This window comes from Myripristis murdjan, chromosome 1, assembly GCF_902150065.1.
Source record: "Myripristis murdjan chromosome 1, fMyrMur1.1, whole genome shotgun sequence".
In the NCBI taxonomy this organism is placed as follows: Eukaryota; Metazoa; Chordata; class Actinopteri; order Holocentriformes; family Holocentridae; genus Myripristis; species Myripristis murdjan.
The window spans coordinates 26,643,403-26,667,541 of record NC_043980.1 but is presented as its reverse complement, the minus strand read 5'-3'; the positions used below and the strand labels follow the sequence as shown (position 1 = coordinate 26,667,541).

The window sequence follows — 24,139 nt, the reverse complement described above, 5'->3', positions numbered from 1 at the left end:
TTTCATGTGACCTGTTAACACACACCAGCCAAATCACATCACAGTTGCTGGGTTTCTACAGAGCAACTCTCAGGTATTCACCAATTCTTTATTCTTAAGTGCTGTCAATCTAAACAGTATAAATACTGAACAGAGAAGAACAGACATGCATGGAAAAAAGCATTGATTGCATACAAACTGGAACGCACCAAGTAAAACAAATGTTACTGCAAAGTGAGTAAAACTGTTCAAGTGTTAAACTGACAAGATGTTTAAAAAAATGTTGATCTTCAGTAGCTGTCCATATGGATTTTTTTTTTCTTTTGAATGTCCAAGAATGTGACCAAATGTTAAGTATTTACAAGTATTTACACCTTTTAACCAGATACATACAGAATATATTCACAATGAAGGTGTGGTTTATACACATCAGGGATTGTGCAGCTGAACCTATGAGAAACTTTGATTAAAGAATGTTTTACGGACATCTGTATGTGTCGGCCGATCGATAAACGATGTCCCACACTCCTTGCACAATCCCTGTATGTGTATCAAGCCTTGACGGTTCTTTTTTTGTTTTCAGTGGAGGTAATGTTAAATGATAAGGTTATAAGTGACTTGAGAGCCGGGCTGGATCATGACATTCTTGAGTTTGCTTCTCCTCACCAGCCTGAATCGCTCTTGTACTCTTGAGTACAAAAGTAAACATTCATACACAATGGTTTAGTCCATTCAGCATACACTGATAGTGCTTTGGGACCTACTAACAACTGTAAAACAAGTTTTTTTTTTTTTTGTTCTTTTTGTTTTTTTTTTTTAATAAAAACATTCCATTCCAAAAGCACTATGTAAAACATCCACGTTTCACTGAGGCCATGTTTTAACTTTGTTCACATTTTTTTTCTTTTTTTTTTTCTTTCTTTTCTGCAAATGATTTTATTTCGAGTTGTGATGCATGATATTGTCAAGTGGCATCGAAGTGTTTCAGAGTGCTGTGCCATTTTGTTTGGTAGCTAATTTAACATGCTACTTCTGGAATAACTAATGCAAATTGTCCCAAAACTGTTGGATTCAAATATATATATATGTGTGTATTTTTGCCAGGTTGAAAATGTAGCCCCGAGGAGTCTAATATGCACACACGCTCCAGGGGCTGCCAGTTAAGAAATGATCATCCTACAATCTACTGTGCTTTAAATGACATCAGACTGCATACTGGCTGGCTGGCTGGACCTAGCCCACCTCAGCTGCTGATCAGTTTGGCGTATTGCTCTCATGCTGCGGTAAGTTAGGAATCCTGTCTGTCACATGGACACAGCAGGAGCAGACGTTAGGAGGCGTAGGAGGCGGGTCCTGCAGCGGCGGAGTGGAGTCCTCCTGGGGTGCACCTCCAGTTTGATTGCTTGGCTTTGTTCTGTGCTGATGCTATAGGGTTCACATTCATATTTCATGATGTGTGTTGTATGTGTGTGTCTGCATGTGGGTGTTGGAGTGCACATGCATGCCTGTGTCTCTGTATCCTTTTCATCTTCGCAGATACCCCTCTCTCTCCTCCCTTCCCCATCCTGTGTTGTGTGTATGTGTGTGTGTTGGTGTGTGTTAGCAGGGCAGTGGCGCTGGGAGGCAGTCAGCAGGAGGAGGCACTGATCTTCTCAGAGACCTCCAGGTCAGACTTTGCTACCAGGAAACGCAGCCGACCCCCTCCCAACCGAATCAGATCCACCGCACTGCACAGAGCAAACAGATACAGCAGAGGAAGAGGGAGGATAGGGGGAATGGAGGTAGACAGAGAGAGAGAGAGAGAGAGAGAGAGAGAGAGAATCCAGTTACGTGAAGCTCAGCAGAGACAGAGTAAGGATGAAGGGGCATTGCTGTCTAGGGTGGGATCAGTCAGTCAAAGCAATCGATTCACTCACGAGATTGACAGCCACTGGTGTGGTTAACGCTGTGGGGAGACTGCTGACTCCGTCATCAATATCACCCATTAGCATCAGTTCCTCACCTCTGGTAGTCTGCTCCTATCAGACTAGTTCCATTGACGGCCAGGATGCGGTCTCCGATCCGCAGCCGACCGTCAGAGGCAGCGGGGCCGTCAGGGATCAGAGTCCGGATGTAGATACCTGGGGCGTTGAGAGGAGTGTGCTGCAGAAGGGAGATGTGTTCGAGTGTTTGAGTATTAATGATTCATTCATTGCACTGACGCATCAATTGAAGCTACTAGTGGAGTTTCAGCAGCAGGTCCACACCTCAACCACACCTCTCCTGGCATTCCTACAAATACCCACCTAACCCTCTCCTACTGTTTCACTCTCATATTCTGCGCCCCTCCCTCCAACCCTATTTCTCTTTTCTTCTTGCTCCTCTCTCCTCCTTCCTCTGTAGGGTCCTAAGGGGGTCCGATGTGCCCGAGCGCTGCGGCAGATTCCCTACCAAAGCTTCCCGACACGCAGTCAGCTATCCAAAGAACTCAATTCAAGCCTCAAATAATTGTCATCTTATCAATAAATCATTTAAATGCCTCTTGTTGATGTTGTTGATGGTGTGGTCCTTGACAGTGAATGATAAAATTTGCCAACTCAACTAAAACAATCTGCTAAAAGAAATAAAGAGAAAAGAATTGCTCTGACTATGGACTGAATGGATATGAAATGCTTTGAAAAGAATCATTAACAATTCATTCAAGAGAAATAACCTTTTGTTGATCGAACAGAATACTCTTTTTTAGAATAAATAATAAAAAAGGATAGTCTTGATATAAAGAATATAAGATTTTAGCTAAAAGTACTGAAAAGTACTGAATCGAAACAGCTAGAATCGAACTGAATTGAATTGAATTGCCCTTGTTAGTGTAGTATGTGTGTGGGTCACTGTCAATGTGACTTGAATATTTTTTTTATGTTTTTCATTGCCAACTTATTTCAGCACCTGAAGTAGTAAATTGATGGATGGAAAATATAAAGGGTTTATATTAAGTGTATTTATAAATCTGTTTTAAAACATTTATTAACGAGGAAGCAAAAACTAACAAACTGTGCGTGTGTGTGTGTTTTCATGTGAACGCATGGGTGTGTGCCTACTTACCAGGCCATCGATGAGTCCCATGCCCAGTCCGTAGGGTCCCTTGTCCAGTTCCACTACAAATACCACACACAAGTCATCAGGAAGGGGAGGGGCGCCAGGGGAAGGTACAGGGAAAGGAAAGTCACACCCACTAATACACCCTGCAGAGGAACACAGACACCCAAATGCACACACACACAAACACACACACAGGATCGCGCTGTGGGGTCGGACAAACACACGACATCTTGCGGTGCAGAGGACACACACAAATATTACAGTGTACACACAGCTAGTGAATGACTGGGGCACATGCAACGGATCCACTATAGAGACATGCACTTCTTATAATGGCCAGCAGATGTCACACTCACGACACATCAAAAACAACACTGTGAGGACAGTATCACACACTGACATGAGAGAGAGACCCCGCTCAAGCATTTTAACTACAGCAGAACTGCCTTGAGACGTGTAAACTGATCTGCTTTCCACACAAGCACAATGAACTAAAATGTGTCAAAGTCATTATTATTGCTATGTTCTACTGTACTTTTATTTTGGTAGAGTGACAGAGCACGAGGTAAGAGATGTATAGAGTGACCAAGCCACAGGACAATCCTTTCATACTCTGTCTTTGGATACTGAGCTTGGAATGTATGCATGAACGGTGGGGAGAGGCGCTTAAAGCATCCACCAAAAGTTATACCTGCAACATCGGAACATTTCATTTGCAATATTATAATGGTACATGTCAGCTTTTGGGTGCCTTTCACGAGTCTACCTTACAGTGTCATGAATGTGCAATCTTTAGCATGAGTGGACAGGAATTAATATTTTTCATCTTTTGCTACATGCCAGCATGTATAAGGAACTTAAAGTGCTGTCTTTTCCCGATTTTAAAAGTAAAAGGATGCATATTTCTGAACTTTTGCTTTGTGCTATTATTATTTACCTCTACCTGCTTGGTCATCAAATCCACATTACTAATTACACACCCATGACTAAAAAGTCATGGGTGTGTAAATATCTTATGAAATGAATTTAAATTGAATATCAATTCTGACGATACCACCAAATCCTATTGAATATACCTTGTTTATTGTGTGTGCTAATGTATAATATACTGTCTTAATGTATTTATTGTGTATATATTTACATAAAGTGGGGGCACCTATATGATGCAGCTTACCTTCCAGTCCATTGGTGATGAGTCCGTTGGTCTTTTTACATTCTGCCATAATCCTGCTACTGCAGCCATTAGTCTGTGTGTTGTGGCCTAGGACTGGCCCTGGCCCACCCCCCTCTGGGTACAAGGGGGTATTAGGGGGAGTCAGGAGGCAGGAAGGGTCAGGATTTGCTGGCCGTGGGTGGTGGATAGTGCCATTTCTCCTGAGGCTGCAGTGTGACGGGCCAGAGGGTTTGTCCCTTCCTCTGTCTTCCCCTTTCTCCACTACCACTTCATCCCCAGGACCCCCAGAACGGGGGCTGCTGTGGGCTGGAGGCAGCAACTCCCTCTGTGGGCCAACATACCATCAGACATACATACACAGACATAATTGATGTATTTTTGCTTGTTTATGTGTGTGTGTGTGTGTGTGCATGAGGGTGCGGTAACACTAGGGATTACAGTCCAGTCAGCCGTTCCCACTAATTAGACAGCCTAAAGACTAATCAGATTAAACATGATTTAACCATGTCTAGTTTTCTATCTGTGTGTATGTATGTGTGTTGGTGTGTGCACTGGGACTGGAGGTTTTTGTCTTTCATCTGTGGAGATTATTAGGAACTCCTCAAGAACCACAGCTGCTGAGGCACATGGCCCGGATTACTGCTAGGTCTACGTATACGTGAGTATCTCAATGTATGTGCATTGCGAGGGGCTGACCTGGACATCCGGCCAGTCAGCTGTGTTGGTTCCATTGGAGTGTGTGTGCACACTAGGAGCGGCGGTGTGTGTTTGTGTCTTAGTGCGGAGCCCCCAGAGGTAGTGGCGTATGTAGAGCAGCTGTCGGTAGATGCTGTCCTCCACACACTCGCTGTCCAGGTCCACTTTAAAGCCAGCACTGGGCAGCACTATTGGAGGGTGGTTCTCGAAGCTCTCCAGGAGGTCCACTGAAAAACACACACACCAGCACATTAATACAGGCATGCACAAACACCCAAAATACACGAGGTTTATGTAAGATCAGCGTTTTGTTGATGTGCACTATTGAAAACTGTTTAAAAACAAAAGCAATCCTCAGCTGTGCCAACTGCTACACACACACACATACACACAAACACACACAAAGCTTGGCCAGTGACGTAATAGTCTCTAAAATATCCCCTTTGCCCATATTTGAAGTGTGAGGTCATTAATAATAAATGATTATTTAAGCCAAAAGCAATACATTTTTCTGCTTTGTTGATGTTTTTGTTCTCCCATCTGGCAAACTAGCCTGAAAGGGTAAATGAAAGTAAATCTACTTTGACTGGAGCAAAGAAATATGTTGATCTTTGTTCATCTGTAGCTTACAGGAGGAAGATGCCCTCCAGTCTCTGTAGTCACCAGACAGGAAAACTTAAGTTTAACTTGATCTTTTTTTTTTTTTTTTTTTTCATAATCCAATCCAACAATGAGTGTGAATCAATCTGTGGTGCTGTATGCCATTGGTTTTCAAACTGGTTCATGTTCCACACCCCCAAGTTGACTTTCATTAAGCTGCAGATGTGATTTTGCCCAAGGGACCCTGACAAGAAAATATATTTAGGTTTGTGTTAAGTATTAAATTGTTTAGATAGTCATACTTAAGAAATGAACACGGATATATAGCATGTGTTGAGATTCAAACATAATGTTGAAATAATCAAACATTTTTTCCTATCATAACAATTTTCAGTGAAGTAAATTATAGTGAACTCAAAGTGTTCCTCATTTTGCTGAGAACCCTCGCTCCCCACAGGACTCCTGTGAGTCCTCAGACCCCACTTTGAAAACTACCACTATATGCATCTACAGGCTTAAAATGCTTTGACAGAGCATGTTTAAAGATTTAAATTCCTATAATTCTGATGATTTTACTCGCCAAAAACATCAGAGGCCACTCACACAATTAGTTGCATGCAGAAACACATTCACACACCTACCAGTTCTGTATATGTAAGCCTCATCTTCACTGCTGGGTTGCCAAACTGGGACTGGGCCCATCTCAGCTGTGAGCTGGTACTGGGTGAGCAGCCTGTGCAGCTGGACCGGCTTCAGAGAGGAGTGCTCGCTGGACAGCACCCTCCAACTCAACTACACATAGAGAGGAGAGAGGAGGGGGGGAGCAATGAAGGGCAGAAAGGGAAATTTAAAGGACAAAGTGTGATTATGAATTCACATCAAGCAACACAATCATCAGTTCTCTTTAAGTCCATTAATGTCTTATAAGAGCTGAACAATCTGGGGAAACTCATGCAAAGTGTGGTTGCCAATAAACTCATCAGCTGAGAAAAGTTGCCCACCATTTCACAGTCATTGTGTGATTTTGTTTCAAAAACAACAGCTCTACCTTGCAAGGGAAAAAAGGCAAAAGTTGATTACAGTCATTAAAAGCTTATACGTTTCTGACAACTTTTATTTAAAAGACTACAAAAATAAGCACCTCAAAAAAAACAATACATAACCTATGAACACACTGGTTTTGTGCTGCATTGTCTTTACTTTCAGACCACATCAAGCAGCAAGATTTATCTGAATTTCACTGGCGGCAGTTTCAGGATCTCCTGAATTACATTAGCAAACAGCCCCATATGGGCTTTATTGATCTACTTTCCCTTTAGTATTCAACATTAAATGGTGAATCGTTATGTTTCATGAATGACTTGCAAAGTTAAAACATATTAAACGTCTATTTTTACTGCCATTTTGGCAACATCCAGTTTAGTTAACATGCATTTAATATGCATTTATTTACCTGAATTTCTTATCTTATCTTATCTTATCATCCAGCCCATGTTAACACTCCTTAATTCACTAAAGTCTTTAATGTGTGTAAAAACTTTTAATGTATGCAAAACCACTGACATAACCCCTAACTGGTCAAGATGACTGTCTTGCACCAACGACAAGTCTTAATGCTGACTTTGAACAGTGAAAATGTTATTGTATCCACATTTAGCTCTAGTAAATTAGAGCGTGATGCTATAGCAGTACAAACCCAGAACAATAATACCACAGCAGCAGCAGACTCCCATTTGGAAGTGACATATTTTTGTTGGATGGCAATGGATTTGTTGCAATCAGTGTATTCACAGCATTAGAGAAAAGCTGCATTCATTGTTAGGCTCGACAGAAAGCTCTAAAGTAATTTCTGTCTCTGTTTTTCTAAAAAAAATAATACCACCCTGTAAATACTAGCTAGCTATATTACATTACATTACATTACATTAATTAAAAATGATATCATGTGATGAAAGGCAATAGCAAAGCAGTGAGAAACACATGATTTGTCTCTTCCAGCCTCTGAGCTACAACCCACTGCAGAGTTTCTCACTTTGCCCACAAGTGGTCAGAACAAAACGCACCATCAACTAAAAAACCTGCAGTGTGGATGTATAAGACTGTTAGCAAGTGCGAATGTATGCCTGTGTGTGTGTGTGTGTGTGTGTGTGTGTGTGTGTGTGTGTGTGAGTGAGTGAGTGTGTATGTGTGAGTGTATCGCTGTGTGTATATGTTTTTCCTACCTGTTTGAGCTGTTGGGGGGGCGTGGCCAATATAGACACAGCGCTGTTGAGTTTGGTGAAGAATTTGTCGGCCAGGTGTCCCAGGCCTGACCTGCCAGCCCACTCCATAACCATCCTCAGACACGCCTGAATCTGCAACACTTTGGAGCGCTGGAACCAGCCCCGTGAAGATCCTAGACAAACACCAACAAACACACACACACACACACATACACACAGAAATTATACATGATAGTAACACGAGGAAATGATCAGGGTTGACTTCAAGTCTTACAGAATGTTTCGATATTTCATCAGAGAGAACCTGCAGTATAAATTTGTATGTGTGTGTGTGTGTGTATGTGCATGTGTGTATGGGGAAATTTAACAGAAAAAGACTGTGTAGAAGAAATATAGGTTGTATGCAGATTGCAAGTATGTGTGTGTATGTGCATTCTATAGCAATAGAGACATTAATTTTTAATTAAGCTGATACTGAATACAGTGAAACAATGGCAACACCCGGTTGCCTGTTCCTCACAGAATACAAATAAGACCGATGCAGAGAGGTACAGCTGAGCCAGTTTGTGATTTACTGCACAACACACCAGCATACAAAACACATTCATCACTCAGTCCGTCCCTTTTTTTCCCCTATGTCCTGTCAAAAGACCCCAGAGGGGGCTTCTTGGTGAGCTAAGCAGGTGGTCACTCTAAATCTTGCACATTGGGCTTTCCATAGTTCATCAGTCTGTTCTTCCATTACCTCACTGCACTTATAATTCCCCCTTAAGCTTTGTCAGATGTCCCCTAACTTCAGTGCCTGCCTCTGCTGGGGTTGCTAGAAAAAAATACCAAAAACTGCAAACGTCCCCGCAAAATTTATTTCCCTTGCCTTTCCCTTCCCTTGAAGTTCCACTTGTCACAAAAGCTTTGGGCAGACAACAAAACCCGCAGTGTTACACTGCTGAGCAAATGTGCAGGGAACAGACGACGACACTGGGACTACAAGAACGCTTAAGATATTCAGCCATATGTTTTGGATGCATACACACAGGCACATACACACACAGACCCACACATCCTCCCCTCCATAATAGGCTTATGTCTAGGCATACAGTAATCTATGTGTAAAGCATAGACAAACAGACGTGGCTCCTCTTAACCTCTTAGAAAAGGTGCGATAATGCTTCACAGGGGCTAGTTTACATACACACACACACACACACAAACACAAAGGTTGCCTCACACTCAAACAAACAAAGTCCTTAATACAGCAAACAGCTATCTATTATAATCTGTTTACAGGTTGCAAGATGTCACATAGTTGCAAACAGCTGCAAACACACACACACACACATGCGCAAACACATACACAAAACACAAAACACAGAAAGCAGAGCAACTTCACTGTATCATATCTCTTATTCTTCACTACACCTTCTATCAGTCTCTCTCTCTGCCTTAGTTGCCATGGTATCAGACTGATAGTGTGTGTAGTGCTTGTAGACTGTTTAGATGTATGTATGTGTGAGTGTGTGAGTGAGTGTGTGCGTGTGTGCATGTGCGAGTTGCAGAAAGCCCAATGCAAACGTCAGCGTTACCTGCTACAAACTCTCTTCGCTGTTACCATGGACACCATCAGCAGAGAAATATCAGTGAGCGACAAAAGGGAGAGAGAGGGAGAGAGAGAGTGTGTGTGTGTGTGTGTGTGTGTGCGAGTGTATGGGGGGATTCAGCAAGACAACAGGGAGGGGATGGTGATGAGGTGGGGGACAGGACAGGATAGCCTATGCATGAATATAAAGGTATTTCTCCCTCCCCCTTTGCCAGACATGTGATCTCTCCTGTCTCACGGCCTAATGAAGACATATGGTATGAGTGTGTGTGTGTGTTTGTGTGTGTTTGTGTGTGTGTGTGTGTGTGTGTGTGTGTGTGTGTGTGTGTGTGTGTGTGTGGCTGATGATACAAAGAAAGGGTGGAGAGAAGAAAGCAATGACAACGAGGTAGACAGACAGACATGGCTGCCGGTAAATGACTGTATTTCTGTATTTAGAGCAGGTAACAGGCTATTAGCAAGGTCATCAGAACAGCTGAACATCCCCGCTGCCCTCTATCGCTCCTCTCCCAGCCCGTCTCTTTGCCCTTTCTTCTCCTCTCCTCTCCCACCCGCTCCTCCTCCTCCCCCTCCTCCTTCTCCTCCTCCTCCACTCTGCATCCATTGACGATGCATCCATGATGACCAGATGGATGGAAGGAGAGAAGAGGAGGGGCAGGAGGAGGAACAGAATGCAGATAGAAGGACACTGAGGACAAATCTGGGTTACTGTCTGTCAAAATGCTGACAAGGACACAGTGACATGCTCTCTCTCTCTCTCTCTCTCTCTCTCTCTCTCTCTCTCACACACACACACACACACACACACACACACACACACAGTCACACACAGTCACACACACACACACAGTAACAAGTGCACAAATCCTGAGGGAGATCTAATGGCATGTATGTGAGAGGGAGCGCGTGCTGTGGTCCCACCTTTGTCCATTAGCTGGTTAAAGAGTGACACATTGGAGAAGAAGAAGAGGTAGGCAAACATCTGAGCCTGAATCTCTGGGTGAACCAAGTAGCCCTGGAGCAGCTCCTGGGCGCTCTGAAACACCTGAACACACACACAAACACACATACTGGACAATTAATCAAAAATATTATCTAAATCTCAATATGATAAAGTGCTGTATCTAAATTTGATGGAGGTAAGATGTGACAAAACACCATTGGAGTTTTGTGGTGCCACAGAGATGCCCTGGCCTTAAAATTGTATTTTCTCAATGTAAAAAATCATGCTTATTTGGACAAGACCCCAGACAAAATCGCATCATCATTATTTTAATTTTGTCTTTTCAGTGAATATTAAAAAACTTGCCCTGACAAATAACTTCAATATGATTTTCAGTCAGCCCTAGTCTATATGTCTACATTTGTATTATGTGTGTGTGTGTTTGTGTGCGCACGCGTGTGCATATGCGTTAGATCAAAATGTACATATGCATACCTGTAGGACCCTGCGAACAGGTTCAGGAAACCCCACACCTCCTTTCCAACAGGGCTCAGAGTTGTCGACTGGGAATGGATTACAGTCTAAGAGACCTGGTAAGACTACATAAAGAGACTGGAAACACACACACACACACACACACATGCACACACATGAGTAATCATGGAGCAGGATAACTTCCCTCATTCATATTCTTCCCCTCATTGAATGATACAGTGCATGCATGTATATGTGTGCGTGTGTGTGCGTGTGTAACCATCTCTCCCCCTGGAACTACAACTGTGAATGAGAACATGTTTTGATTCACGCCACCTATTTGGAAACAAAGATTAAAAAAACGTCTCACTCATGATGACAGCAGTGTTGATTGATTACCTTGGTGATATAGTAGACACATTGCTGAAATGTGTACATGATCACTTCCTCCAAGATGGTCATTGCCTCCTCATTGGCTGATATGGTCGCCGATAGCAACGACTCCTTTGACCCTGGACACAGATGATGAGGGATAGAAATGCACTTAAGAAATATACAGAGAAAGAGAAGGAAGGGAGTGTTCCCGCTGTATCAGTATCTGTGTCAGTGTGAGTAATGACTCCTCTGCACTCATCATTAAGACTGTACTGTGTGTGTGTGTGTGTGTGCGTGCGTACCTTGCAGTATCTCTATGCTGTGTGTGTAAGCAGGTGCTCTCTGTTGTATAAAGTAGAGGATCTCTATGGAGTTGGACATCCAGAAGAAGATGGTCTGCAGGTCTGGGACCAGGTCTGAGATAGTGAGCAAAGACAGGGAGGCCGGGTCCTGGCTGCATGGACACACACACACACACACACACAAAAAAACAGAGGAGGGTTAAGCACAGTTGGGCAGACATACTGACACACTGACATTCATATGCAAAAAATATGGGCAAACGGTATGTGAACACACACACATTCTCTCGGTGTCTTTCTCTAATACAAGGTGAAATGTGATACTCACTGCTGAGCTTGCTTCTGTGCCAGCTCCTTTGTCTTCTCCTGCAAGTCACGCACACACACACACACACACACACACACACTGCAATTAGGAGCTCATCAAACTTTTAGAATGTGCGTAGGTGTGTTGAGGCTCTCACTAACCTGCAGGGGGGAAAAAATTATGCTACTATCTTTACACGACCTAGCACACTCACGCACATGTTAATAATTACCATGCACATCAGATAATTATTTGTTGTCTAAACTGTTAAACTGTCTCTGCAGTGGCAGGGGTTGCTATGGAGACAACTAGTGGTATTTCTTGGGCCAACAGAATAGAATAGAACACTGTGTGTATGTGTGTGTGTGTGTGTGTGTGTGTGTGTGTGTGTGTGTGTGTGTCTGTGTGTGTGTGTCTGTGTGCGTGTGTGTGCACGTATGTAACACAGTACAATACATGTGATATGCAACCATGTTTAACTATTCACCTGACATGACATGGCTGACCTGTTTTGCACCACATGAGATCACCTTAAGCAGAAAACTAAGTTAGCAAACAGACAGACAGGGGCAGAGACAGACAGACAAAGAGAGGCAGCGAGTAAGACAGCCAGATACTGACCCACGCAATTGTCTGGATGCGTCGGACGATCTTGAGCAGCAGCTTTCCGAAGCTCCCAGGCGGGAAGGTTGAGGCAGAGTGTTGTATGCACAAACACAGCAGGTAGGCCGGCGTCAGCTTGTGGTCGTCCCCTGAGAGACAGAGACACAAGTTTAGCTGCAGCACAGTACATCCTGCATGCAGAAAGTACAAGTTGACCTGACTCCCTTTTAATTCTACTCCTCTCTGTTGCACAGACTGATAACATGATTTGGAGCTTCTAGTGCCAGAAGAATGGGAAAATGCTTTGAGATACAAAATTAGTGCTTCAAAACAGGTCCAAAACTGATGCTGGCTGCTTAAGTCAATGTGTTTGGATTTAGAGTGCATGTCTGTATTTGTTTATTTCTTCCATATGGTACAGAAAAAGCCACAATGAAAAAAATCTCGAAAATGCAAACATTAGCTAGCTTAGCATTTAAAGGTGTACTATGCAAAACAGAGTGTTGATTCAAATGAGGAATGTTTAGACTCAACTGACATAAAAACATGAGATGAGCACAGCTTTTAAGTGAGGCCAGCAAATGATGAGAACTATGTAGACTCAACCATCAAATTTCATGCTTATTCCACAACGTTTTGCTGGCTGAGTCTAAATGGTTGTCACTTGAATTGGCCTGGTGTGATTTTGCATGGTGCATCTTTGAGCTGTTGACATGAAAATTGAAATGGAAATGGAAAAATTGCCACATCACCCATTATTCACCGTCATGGCGTTGTGATGTAAATATATTTGCATGCAAACAGAGGCTTTATTTAAAAATAGATTAAGTCCATAACACATGTACCAATTCCATGCTGTGCTCTTTCTCATACCTTGGCTTAACATATTTAACGACCAAACTGATTGACAAACAGGAAGCAGAAACCCTTTTCATTTTCCCTGAAAAAAATACAGGAACCAGAGGCACCCTGAGAGTCCATTTTGAAGAGCACAGACCTCCAGGTTCAATGAGGGACACGATCCTGTTCAACAGCTGGTCCTCGTGTGCTTGGTCAAATTCCAGCTGTAGCCTCCTCTTCTGACCACCTCCTCCTCCTCCTCCTCCTCCTCCTCCGCCTCCTTCACTTCCCGCCACACTGAGTGACCCTCCAGCTGTGCTCCCCACGCTGCGGGGTTTCACTAGGTGGGGCTTGAAGCTGCGTCTGACAGCTGGAACACTTGACACCTGTGCTGTTCTCTCCTTCAGCACCGAGCCACACATCTTACAGGTTGGAGCCCCTCCCTCCACTTCCTCCACCCCTGTGTCATAAAGCTGTCCCAAGGTGCGTAGGCGTGCCAGGGTCTGAGCAGGCAGTGGCTTGGCGCCCATGGGGTCCTTGTACAAGAAGATGTAGTGCGCCCCAAAGGACAGCAGGTCCCCATGTCGCAACGTGGTGGAGCGCTCACAGCGGGAGAAGTTCACCAGGACTGTGGCATGAAGAACGGGCTCGATGGCAATGCAGAAGCGCTGACTCTCCGCAGGGTCTTCTCCCTTGTTGGTGTTGGTGTGGCGACGAGGTGCAGGGACCCGGCGTAAGCGGCAGTGGAGGGGCAGGATGTCAGGAGAAGACAGACAGATGTTGGGGCGAGCTGACGGAGTCTCCTGACCAACTGTATGCTGCTCCCTGTTCAGCAGATACACCAGGCAGTCCTGCAAAACACATCACAATACACAGCTCAAAACACCTGTATGAGCTCCGTGCACAGAGCTACACAGCCGGCGGTGCCATCAGAACTGCATTAACGCAGTCATATACCTGCCAAGGTTATTGTTACAGAAAACTAACAAAATAACAAAAACTAGGTGTGAAATTTTTTTTTCGTGAGCTGAAATAAAATAAAAACAAGGTTTTACCAAATAAACTATAACTAACTGAAACTGTGTGTTTACAAAAGTAACTAAAATAAATTAAAATCATAGAGAAAATTGCTTTAGTTTTTGTTTCTGTCATTTTATGTGGTTCTTCATCTGTGTGAATACAAGTGTGTCAAGCAGGGTGGGAAGTATACCCCTGCCACGACGGCCATGGCCATCGCTGCCCCTCACTCTGGCCGTAGTGCCCTGAAAATAATTGTACCCCTCACAGCCAATTTGGCCGGTGTGCCCCAAGCAGTCAATCTCTCAAGGTTATCATGGATGCAAGAAAATCCCGAGGAGAAAAAAAACACATCCCGATCTGGTCAATCAGATGTTTAGAATGTGCTCAAATGAGCATGACAGCATGGCTAGCCTTGCTCAAATGAAAAATACCTCATCACTTAAAAATATTACTCCGCCTATATCTTATTGCCTGAGTCTGTGTGGTTTACATGGCAACACGAAATGTTTCACTGAAACCTACATCAGAAGCTGCTGTCAATTTTGTTAGCCTGCATAATAGACCGTTTTGTTGTCAATTTTGATTTCTTTGGCGACCTAAGTTTGGATAAATGGCTGAACGAGGAAGACAAGGCAGAAGAGAAAAAGGAGAGATACGCGAGAGTGACAAGTGAAGAGCTGGATCAGCTGGAGAGGTCAGGAAATGAAGCCAGTACGGCCCTGTCAACGTCTTGGTCTGTCAAATGTCTACAAGACTACCTGAAAAACACCGGGCAAACAGCTGATTTCTCAGCTGTAAGTAAAGAAGAGCTGAACAAGATCCTCCATGGAATTTACCGAGCTTTTATTTCTATAATAAAGAGAATGAAATGCCTCAGCAGATTCAGCACCACGGACAGTACCTGCTAAGGTAGATTCAGCACCACGGACAGTACATGTTGAGGCCGATTCAGCACCACGGACAGTGTCTGCCGAGGAAGATTCAGCACCATGGACAGTACCTGCTGAGGCAGATTCAGCACCTCTTACAGTACCTGGAAGATTTTCCACAGAGATCTGCAGGCTGTAACTTTGTTCTTGTTATTAATGTGTTAATGTTATCAGTTATTTATTAGCCTATTAATCATTTAGTCTTTATGAGTTTCCTAGGCCATTGATTTAATTAATTTGTCAATTTGTTTGCATCTGTCAGTCGCTGTCACGGCACCTATTAGATTAAAAATGACTGAGAAGTCAGGAGGTGTATAAGTCCATGAAAAAAATACTTTTTCCAGCAGATATTCTAGTTACAACACGATTGAACTAGCAAAGCAGTTTTGTGTTGCTATGTGTGGTATTTATTCATTTTTGGGAAATCCCAATGTCTAGAAAACATGATAAGCCCAAGTCGGCTGGTTGACAAGGACTAGTTAACTAGTCCTTGTCAGGATGGATGGACTACTTGGTGTCAAGTGAATACATTTTTTTAAATGGTATGTTTTTTCTAATGTTTTTGAATGTCACCCCTGACAAATACCCCATATTACAAAAAAGATGACAACTAACACTGAAACTCCCAAAACCTAAACTAAATCTAAGCAAAAAATTAAAAACTAATTAAAACTAAAAAGAAATTTAAAGCAAAAAGTCAAAATGAAATAAAAAAAAAAAAAAGAAAAAAAAAAAAGCACATCTACAATAACCTTTATACATGCTATGCAGACACAAATGCAACATAGCATCTTTTGGAAGGAAGACTCAGACTGAAGAAAACCCTTTTAAATTGTACTTTATCGGTTGTTTTTCCAATCAACTATGCATAAGTAATATTTTTGATGGCTTTATTTGCTCCTAATAAATATACTTAATAAGTGCCAGTAAAACTTCTGTGAATAGGTCCAGATATAGTATTGTCTACACAGCGAAAAGCACATAATAGCTTACACTTCACTGTTTATGCATCATGTCGGATCTTAATTGATGAACCAGCTGTGCCTCTTTTCACTTGGAATTTATTCTCACGTAAGCATAATGAAATTAACATTTGTTCACTGAATTTAGGGAGAATCTTTTTCTTATCATATTTACCTTCTTTTTGGCATTTTGCCTTGCTTGATGTAGACGGTAGGGGGTGGAGAGGGGGAAGGCGGGCAGCAAAGGGTTTGGTCTGGAATTGAACCTATGCCGCTGCAGTGAAGACTTAGCCTTGATACATGGAATGTGCTCTACCAGGTGAGTTATCTGGGCGCCCCCCCTCGACACTGGACAGCAGTGTCGACTGATTTTAAAGGATTGCCCACTCAACGCTTGACACAACGTGTGATTCCACAGTCCTCTGTACAGTACAATATTCAACACTGCTCTTAATTAACACTGTTAATAATAATCAATGATAGCTTACTTTTCCAAAAGCTGTATACAAAGGCTTCCTGTTGCTGCACTGCACAACCTTTACAGGATATGAGCAACTGCAAACTTCAACAGTTTGCTCTGAATTCTTGGTATACATTTAAATTACTTGAACTTGGAGTTTCTTTACTGCTAAATTTTGATACAAACCAAACTATGGCCTAAAAACCAAGATGCAAGCAAAACCAGCACATAAACAGAACCTCTTCACTACACAGTCCATCATCCTGTCTTACTTTCTCACCTGTCTGTTGTATCCCTGTAGCAGCAGCAAGTGTGGCGACTGGTAGAGAGAGTGTTTCACCCCTCCTGACCCCTGACTCCCCTCTTCTTTTCTCCGCCCACTGGAAGCCCCTTCGCGCTCTCGACCCACCCGGGTCCTCAGGGGTCCTGGCAGGGTGGAGTAATAACGCTTGGGCTCCTCTCCCACTCCCAGCTGGAGACACTCACAAACACACACACACACAAACACAGACACATGCAGGTTTTAGGTCACAGTGATGACAATTCCATGAATAATGGTGACGTGATCTGCCTTGGCTTCGGCATGAAGCCCCACCTGGTTGAGGCTGGTCTCGCTAAGGCTGCGGCAGAAGGATGAGTTGCTATGCCGGGGCAAGGTCAGGGTCCCCTTCGCTCTGTTCCTCTGAAGCTTGCGAGCCTGGGCATTAATATCTAAGGATGGGAGAGGAGGAGGAAGAGAGAGCAGGTGGAGAATAATAAAGATGAGAGCAGTAAGGAAAGGAAGAGGAGGAGCACGCAGGCAGAGTACAGCAGTAGAGCATGGAGAGAGGAAAGGTAAAGAATGGGAAAAGAGAAGAGAGTGTAGAAGACTGCTGTTATACATGATAATTATATTGTGGTGGGTGAGTCATGAGTGAACACACTAGTCTGGGATAGACAACTCAATCATGTGCATCACAATTATGTTTGAGCTGAGGAGCCTTGACTGAACAGAATACCAGGCGAGAGTGGGATTGGGTGAGTCGGAGTCGAATGAACTGAATGGCGCTGGATGGAGCGGCACACCTGGCTGACAAATTTGGCGAATTTGGTGAAATGTGAATTAAGCAACTCCCTCCTGACTGAATTTGAAGAATTCAGAGACCATGCAATGGCTCACACATGATCACACATGCACACTCACGCTAGTAGATTCACTTGCAATGGGGGTGGCACTGGTGACAACGGCAGGTAGAGGTGGTCTCCATGGCAATGACTGACAGCCACCCTACCTGAGGCCAGTCCCCACCTTTAGAGCTGGACTGTGCCACTCGACCAGACCGCAGGGGGGAGCTCCTGTGTTTGCCCAGCCCAGATCGACCCATTAGAGCCGCCAGGAATTGGGGGGTTTTGGTCCCTACAGCAGGGTGGGAGGGGTTAAGAGGGGGGAGGCTGAGAGAACACCCCCGACCAAAACACCAAGCACAGAATAACCCCCATACACACACACATGCTCGCACACACACGTGCACGCACACACACGTGCACGCACGCACACACACACACACACACACACACACACACACACACACACTGAAAGACAAGCATGCACAGAGGAACAAAAGGACTCTGTGGCTTGTTTCATACAAGTCACATCACCAGTTATAAAGGAGAGATATACAGTTAAAGGTGCAATGCGCAAGATTTTCCCCCTTAACATGTCACCATCAAATTAATTAGGATCACACAATCTAAGGAAAGCAAAAAACAAACAAACGACCAATTTCATTACAAATAGTAGCTACTATGATCTCTTTTTTGCTTTCATTTAATTCATTTTACGTGTTTTCAGCTTTGATTTGTGATAAAATGAACTGAATTTTTACCCCTCTATAAGTGAGGCATAAATCAGCAGCAGACCAATAGTGGAATTTATTAATATAAAAGACGCTCACGCAGCATATATAATACATTACTGTAGCTTGATATTATAATATATTTGGTGGTGAGACATTTAGTGAAAATCCTACACATGCTGTAGTACCTTTAAAGTGCTATCTCAGTTAAAAAGAGTGTGTGAGAATAAACATCCATGCATATGCAGGCACACGTGCACACACACGCGCACACACACACACACACACACACACACACACACACACACACACACACACACACACACACAGGGGGGCAGAAAGACAGCAAGAGAGAAAGAAAGCAAAAGAGACTCCAGGGCACAGTAGTTTTGTGAACACTATAACAAAGAAAAGGGTTAGTGTGAATATGAAAATGTCTGTTAATGTGTATTAGTTAATATAGCAATAATATCCCAGAGGGCATTTTTACTGTGATGTTATGTTCAACAAGGTTATGAGTAAAGGTAGGAGGCACCATCATATACCGTCTGCACAACAGAAATGCCTATAATTCCAGTAAAGAATGCTCTCAGGGGTTTTATGGCTTTTATACAACGGTTACAGATGCTTGTGTGCTCTCGGAAAAGTGCACTCCGATGTAATGTAAATACACAACAATAAAAGAACAGGAGAAAACAAGATTGCTGACTGGTTCTCTGGTTACCATTAAAGCTAACATAGCAACCAATACAGCATGCATAGTGGGAAATGGCAGCATGGCTGTATCTGACCAGTCAAGATGTATGGCTGAACCCTACTGCTTGTAAAATCAGTGAGATATATTGGGCATTAAGAGGGTATTTATAAATGCTAGTATGAATTCCCTGAATAATATGTATTGGGGTGAGAGTGCGCACAGGTGTGAATGGCAGGACACTAATTTCTTGCAATGGTCACTCCATAGTTACTACACACACACACACACACACACACACACACACACACACACACACACACACACACAGACATACAGTCACATTGCTGCATTGCAGATGTGAAGATACAAGAGCTTTTGAACACCAGAGTTTAACTTCCTGTAATTTATTTACATACCAATGACTGAAATCTATCTGAACTTTGCTTTGTGAATCTCCAGAGGGAACTCACCACTGGAGTGTCTTGCAGTGCTGTTCAGGCACTATTGTGGGAAAACGATACCACATCATTGTAGTAGGAATCTATCATTCATAAAAACACCAGAGCGTCTCTGCCCATCCACATCTCCGGAAGCAAAGGATTCAGCTTTCACTCAATCAATCGACCAGCTGTCCATGCACTTCCACTGCACTGTTTGTCTCTGTCTATGTGTGTGTGTGTGTGTGTGTGTGTGTGTGTGTGTGTTTCAGTCACAGGTGCAACTATGTCTTTTCCTTAGGTAGTCTGTTGAAACACTGCACATCTCCACAGTCAAGTCATTTTCTGTAGATCACCACCTCCACAGAAAAACAAGGGTAATCTTATAGGTACAATGTTTCATGACAGGATAATAACTATGCAGAAGCCTGGCTCTGTCTTGTGCAGGCTACCCACAGACACACACACACACACACACACACACACACACACACTACACAAGAGCTAATGAGCTGTGCTTTTCTGCTGAGTTTGACATGATAAGAGGGAGAGAGGGAATTGGACCAGCTGCTGTTTATGAGTCTGTGTGTGTATATGTGTGTCCATCTTGGTGTCTGTGTGTTTACATGTCCGTGTGTGTGTGTGCGTGTGTGTTTCCTCACCAGCAGTGACAGTATCCTTATCCTTGGCGTTGAGCTCCTCCACCTCTGCTCTCCTGCGTAACTCAAACCTACGAGCATGTCCCTCTCTGGGCTTCCACAGTTCTTGGAGCAAAAGCGGCTTTTCATTGTCCCCAAGTGCTCGCAAACATTCTGTCCGCCACCCCCCTCCTCCAATCCCGCCTGCGCCCCCCCCTTCCAAGCGTCCAATCACATCACAGAGGACGTAAGAGTGGGCGGCGGCCTTGTTGAGAGAGTAGCGCTCGAGAGCCTCTTTGACCAGCTCCTGCGCACTGGAGCGTGGCGTGGCCAGCACGCTCTTGTAGTTGGCACCAGCACAGATTTCATCTCCAAAGATCTTCAGCACCCCGGGGGCGGAGCTCTGAGTGGACAGTTCTGCCGGGTCGTCGGCTGGGCGCTCTGGGGGTTCAGTCACAGAACGCCGGTCCCCACGAGTATTTGTGCCACCTTCCGCTGGGACACGGTCTCGGTAGCTCAGAGTACGGTACAAGACCTATTGAACAAACAAGCAATTCTGAATATACTGCATTAACACAGTACCACAGAAATAATTAAAAGTTTTCTAATATATGCATTAACACTTGTATTAATACTAGCAAAATGTGAAATAATGCTTGTATCCATTACAGCATGCAAAGACCATCTGTTTATTGGTTGCAAAAGTGTGTACAGAATATGCTTTGGTTGCTTAGAAGTCAAAGCTAACTTACCAAAATGTACTCTCATTCATGTTTAAAAAATGTGAAACAATTGCGTAAATAGAGGCTTGTCACATAATGTGCACTTTGCTGGTCATGTTGGACGTGGCGGCAAGTATGATTTCGATTTGCACAGCACTGGGTAAGTGAGTAGATCGTCAATATAAAGTGAATTTCTGTGCTGTATTTGGTTGTTCCAATGGCCCTGGAGCATCCAAGAAGAAATCCTTTTACAGAATAACAAAAAATATCACACACCAAGGACAAAACAAACAACAGCTGTCAGAAAGGCAAAGAAGGCTAGGAATTGCTTCAATTAACTGTAAAGACCTGAGCCCAGGAATCACTCACTGTAGGGTCTGCTCTGATCATTTTGTCTCCAGTAAAAATCAACAAATGGATAATGTGACATCTTTTTTCTCTAAGATAAGATAGTGTGTTGTGAGAACCTTGCTTTGTTACCTTCTGTAAAGCGTTATCTTTTTCACACCCAGACTACAAACACAATAATACTATTATCTATTTAATTACATGAAAACAGCAACTTTTTAAGCAAACTCCTTCCCGGAGACTCTGTCTTGACTGACCGTGGTTTTTACATAGCAGGAAATTTTGTCACGGTCATGGCCAATCTCTTGATACCAGCCTTCACCGAAAGGAAGAAGCAGCTACCTGGAGTTGAAGTGGAGAAAACACACAACGTGGCTAACTCACAGATCCATGTTGAGCGTGTTATTGGGAGCGTGTCATTGGTGGGCAGTGTTTTACAAACTGAGTCACTTATCGCTGCCGTGGTAGACAAATTTGTGGTTGTTTGTCATGCATTAGCGAATTTGAATGATTCTGTTTTGCCCTTTGAGTAAAGTATCCTCACTTTGTTATGATGGCTAATATGCCTCTTGAATAATGTTAAAGCTATTAAACAATGAGTACTTAAACTAATTTGTGTATGCTCTCTTGTCAAAGACAGACATATTAAAAATAGTTTATTTCAGTTCAGTGTGACATCACTTTGATATCAAGATTTTCATCCACTCCGTAACAGTGCCTTGGGTATAGAATCTACCACGTGCACTGAAACTGAACTAAATGAACTATACCACTTCTTTAAAGGTGGTATTTAAGGTTAAATAAATCCATATATGGTATTATTTTGTAAAGAGCAGGTACATTTATTCTTACTATTTAATTACATGTTAACTGAATGTGAGACTGTGATACAGTGTTTATCTTCACTGTCTTTTTTAACCTGTCTCAGACCTTGGAGAACAGTTTCCCAGTCAGCTCTGGGAGAACTCCAACTTTAAAGAAGTGCTTGGTAAGCAGAACATCCCTGTCAAAGAAGTCAGCAACTCTCACTGCCCTTTAAATGTGGATGTCCTTGTGAGTCAAGACAACAAAGTCACCATACTGAACATCAAACGTGTTAATCCGACAATGGCAGTAATAGTTGTGTGTGCACTTCAAGGTGAGGTTTTCCAGACATTTAATATCTGGGGTGACAGCTTCCATCCTTTGGCAGAAAGGGCACTTGATCTCCACACAACCCAGTCCATAGCAATCACAGCTCACAAGTGCATCTCGACTGGCCTTTACATGGATTGGGCTCTGTCTGTTTGTGCAATCACCACAGACAATATCTGAGTCTACTGGCCCACACTGAACAAACTTGGGACAGGGATGAATTTTGACTCTGAGGTTTCCAGTATAAACCTGATTAGCCTGCCACAGCACTGCCACCAGGCTAACAGGGCCCACAGCTTCACGTTCAATATCTTGACACTGCTGGGTCAAATTTGATGAGCCTCTGGGCTCATCAAATTATTTGTTTTTATATTGATATCTGGTGTCCACAAAATGAAATTTGTTGGCTCGTCACAGCACCACCAGCAGGTAAAAAGAGTCAACCAGAGGTTCAAGCAGCAATGTCTCAGACACAGCATATCACACATGCTTAAAGAAGTACACACATGGAAACTCGTGGTGGACTTTATGGTCGCTGTTGGCTTGTTCCCATTTTGTGAATACTTGGCCAGAATGTGCTGTCACTAAATTACTGTTTCACTCTCATTTAAATTGGTTAAAATTCTCACATTAATAAAAAAAATATGCTCCACATTCAACAGTCAAAGGGTTTTTTGGGTCCACCTGTGGTTAACTTCCGAGTGCTCTGATGAGATATCAGAGGCCTAGCTGTAACTTGCTGCTGAGTTTTGCCATATGTGGAGATGAACAGGAAGTGCTCCCTCTATTTCTAGTTTGCATAACAAGCAACCTGTGTCCTCGTTCTGTGGTGGAACATTAATAATCAGTTATACTCCTGAGTGGACGCATACATGGATGACTGCAGATTACTCTCTGGAGTCTGCTTGGTGGCCATGAAATTTTGGGCTGTACACGGACAGGTCTGTGTGGGCCCGGACCCTGGTGGACCCTTGTGCATTTGCGGACACATTAAGTATAACACCAGCCTTGGCCAGTCATTGACCTCCTCTATACTTGGGTTGTGATATCCAAGCTGTCAGTCAAAACTACTCACAAAAGAGTGTGCCTTTCAAGTGCACAAATTATAATGGATTTATCTTCATTTTAGTGAAAACAGATACGACCCAAGTACATATGCGGTGCAACTAATTTCACTGAGCAGCTTTTCACATTTTTGGAACACGAAAAGGGAGTGACTGGGGATCAGTGAGCCTTGACAACTAAGATACCAAAGCATATTCTGCACACACTTACACCACCAATATTTGTGATAGATACACAGATGGTCCTTTGATGTTCAATGCTTGTGTGTGTGCGTGCATGTGTGTGTGTGTGTACCTGTGTGAAGGTCCTACTCTGGCGTTTCAGGCGGCTCTTGGATGGTAGGGACATGCTGGCCCCAGATGAAGAACCGTAGAACATGATGCTGCTGTTGGTTTGACACACTCCACAACTGGCAAGCAAGCACACATATGAACACCCACACCCATGCACACATGCACACAGACTATACTTAATACTGCAGGAGAGATGCACAGCTACAACCATCACTTCCGGCACAGTTATTACAGGTACTGGAAGGCATTGTGAACAAAGTCTTTTTCTGTTTTCTGCTGAAAATGCTGTAAAAATTAATCCTCCATAAACAGACAATGATAAATGATGATGATGGCAGATAAACCCACACCGTGGCAGCCTTTACAAAGATGACATGATAAAGTGCCTATGTGTGCAGGTGCAGGAATG

General features: G+C 43.3%; 1 protein-coding gene across 1 annotated transcript; it reads right to left on the bottom strand.

Annotated features, from left to right (window-relative positions):
• Nucleotides 1–74: 74 nt before the first annotated feature.
• radil (Ras association and DIL domains) lies at nucleotides 75–24,139 on the bottom strand. The gene is made up of 20 exons (XM_030068432.1): nucleotides 23,732–24,139; nucleotides 20,193–20,703; nucleotides 17,850–17,957; nucleotides 17,157–17,272; nucleotides 16,842–17,033; nucleotides 13,477–14,041; nucleotides 13,348–13,446; nucleotides 12,369–12,499; nucleotides 11,769–11,806; nucleotides 11,441–11,592; nucleotides 11,163–11,275; nucleotides 10,785–10,901; nucleotides 10,268–10,391; nucleotides 7,750–7,922; nucleotides 6,169–6,319; nucleotides 4,928–5,154; nucleotides 4,232–4,556; nucleotides 3,061–3,200; nucleotides 1,982–2,121; nucleotides 75–1,706 (listed from the first exon to the last, which is right to left on the bottom strand). Exons 1-20 carry the CDS (start codon nucleotides 23,939–23,941, stop codon nucleotides 1,607–1,609), a joined length of 3,732 nt encoding a protein of 1,243 aa, XP_029924292.1. The 5' UTR covers nucleotides 23,942–24,139; the 3' UTR covers nucleotides 75–1,606.